We start from the raw sequence: 2,021 nt of genomic DNA, 5'->3' as shown, positions 1-2,021 counted from the left end.
ATGAAGCGTTTTTTCGACGAGGTATCCGTATGCTACCAGAAAGATGGGAAAAGGTAGTGGCTAGCGATGGACAATACTTCGAATAAAACATTATGTACCGTTCTTTCACAATAAATGCCCACTTTTGATAAAAAACGGCGGAAACTTATTTATACTCCTAATATAAAACCGTATTAATGTTTTATCCCCTTCCATATAAATAGTTCTATACATCATAACCATTGAAGAAATCAACAATACTACTCCAATAAATTGTATTGAAACTCAATCTAACAAGACATAATACATTAAATTAAACGATTTAAAACTATAAATTAATCACTCCAACCTAATCCCAACTATTAATATTTTAAATACAACCCTTATTATTAAAAAAGACAAAGAAATTAAAAATATAAATAATGTATACATTAATATTGAATAAATAATCTAAGGCCCTATTTTACAAGCATCTCTAACACCACAAATTAGAATTTTATTTTAAACTACTTAAATAATAAAAAATAAAAAGATTAAAAATAATTAACAATAATGGCAAATAATGTATAATTACTACCACTAACTCTTTAATTGTAGGTCCACTTATTATTAATCTATATGTGTACCTACCATGATGAACATATCTAAATAAATATACAGAATAAGCACCTGAAAAAAAACAAGAAAAAATTATAATTAATATTAATCCAGGACATCATCTTAAAATAGTCATTAATAAAGTAATCTCACCAAAAAAATTTAAAGACAATGGATAAGAGAAATTTGAAGAGCACAATACAAACCATCATATTGATATAACAGGAAGGTATCTTACTATACCTTTATTTAAAACCAATAAACGACTATGAGATCGTTCATAATACATATTAACTATATAAAATAACCCTGAAGAATAAATCCCATGTGAAATTATTACCATTATAGCCCTAGTCCACCCCAACATCATTAATGTTATTAAACCTCCAAGCATTATATTTATATGAACCACAGATGAATAAGCAACTAATAATTTTATATCAACTTGAATTATTCTTAAAAACCTAACTATTACACTACCAAAAAGACCAATACTTATAATAAGTAAACAATAATCTATATTGACCTTTAAACTTCACAAAATACGGTAAAGACCATACCCACCCAGCTTCAACAAAACAGCCGCTAAAATCATAGAACCATAAACAGGAGCTTCAACATGAGCCTTAGGTAATCAAACATGAAAAATGTAAATAGGAAGCTTAACCAAAAAGGCCCCTGTAATAACTAAATAATCCCATCACCCAAAAGATTTAACATTTAAAACTTCATATATAAAAAACATAACAATCATATTATCATTAATTAAAACATATATATAATATAATAGTGGCAATGAAATCAACAACATATACACTAATAAATAAAAAGAAGCTCTTAAACGCTCCGGATTAGACCCTCAATAAACAATTATAAAATAAGTAGGAATTAAACTCACACACACAACTCAAAAAAAAGATATATTAACATTAAATTATTTATTATAAAAAATATTAAAAGAACTAAAAGCATTAATAAAAAAGTAATAATCTTAAAATTTAAATTTACATCTTTATCTAAACTAAGATACATCAAACCCAAAATCCATAAGGTCATTATAACCAAAGAATATGAACTTTTATCTAATATAAAATAATCAAAACTGTAATAACCTATTATATCAAAACTAAACTTATTAAACACTGACATAATTAAGACTCCTATAAAACACAAAATAGGATAAAAACTAATTATAGAAAATTTCATAATTAACGGAACCGAAAACAAAAACAATAAGATTAATTTTATCATAAATCTTTGATAAATTCATAAAATAGTATATATCATTACCATAATAACGAACAATTAAAACCAACATTGATATTCCTAAAACCCTCTCACACAATCTAAAAATCAGATAATAAATCAAATAAAAATCTATAAATATAGATGAAACCATCATGCCTATAATTAAAGCTATATAAAAACCACTAACTTAATTATTA

General features: G+C 24.9%; 1 protein-coding gene across 1 annotated transcript in view; it reads right to left on the bottom strand.

The window, feature by feature from the left end:
* LOC109863323 (NADH-ubiquinone oxidoreductase chain 5-like) overlaps positions 1-263 on the bottom strand; it is a gene marked incomplete at both ends in the record, with an annotated part of 2,180 nt that extends 1,917 nt beyond the window's left edge. The window contains 1 exon segment of the mRNA XM_020443568.1: positions 156-263. Coding sequence (XP_020299157.1) covers positions 156-263 — 108 coding nt within the window.
* Positions 264-2,021: the final 1,758 nt, after the last annotated feature.

This window comes from Pseudomyrmex gracilis, unplaced genomic scaffold (assembly GCF_002006095.1).
Source record: "Pseudomyrmex gracilis isolate BER0280 unplaced genomic scaffold, ASM200609v1 scaffold_4170, whole genome shotgun sequence".
Classification (NCBI taxonomy): Eukaryota; Metazoa; Arthropoda; class Insecta; order Hymenoptera; family Formicidae; genus Pseudomyrmex; species Pseudomyrmex gracilis.
Note: the sequence above shows the minus strand (reverse complement) of the source record. Positions and strands in the feature narration are given on the sequence as shown.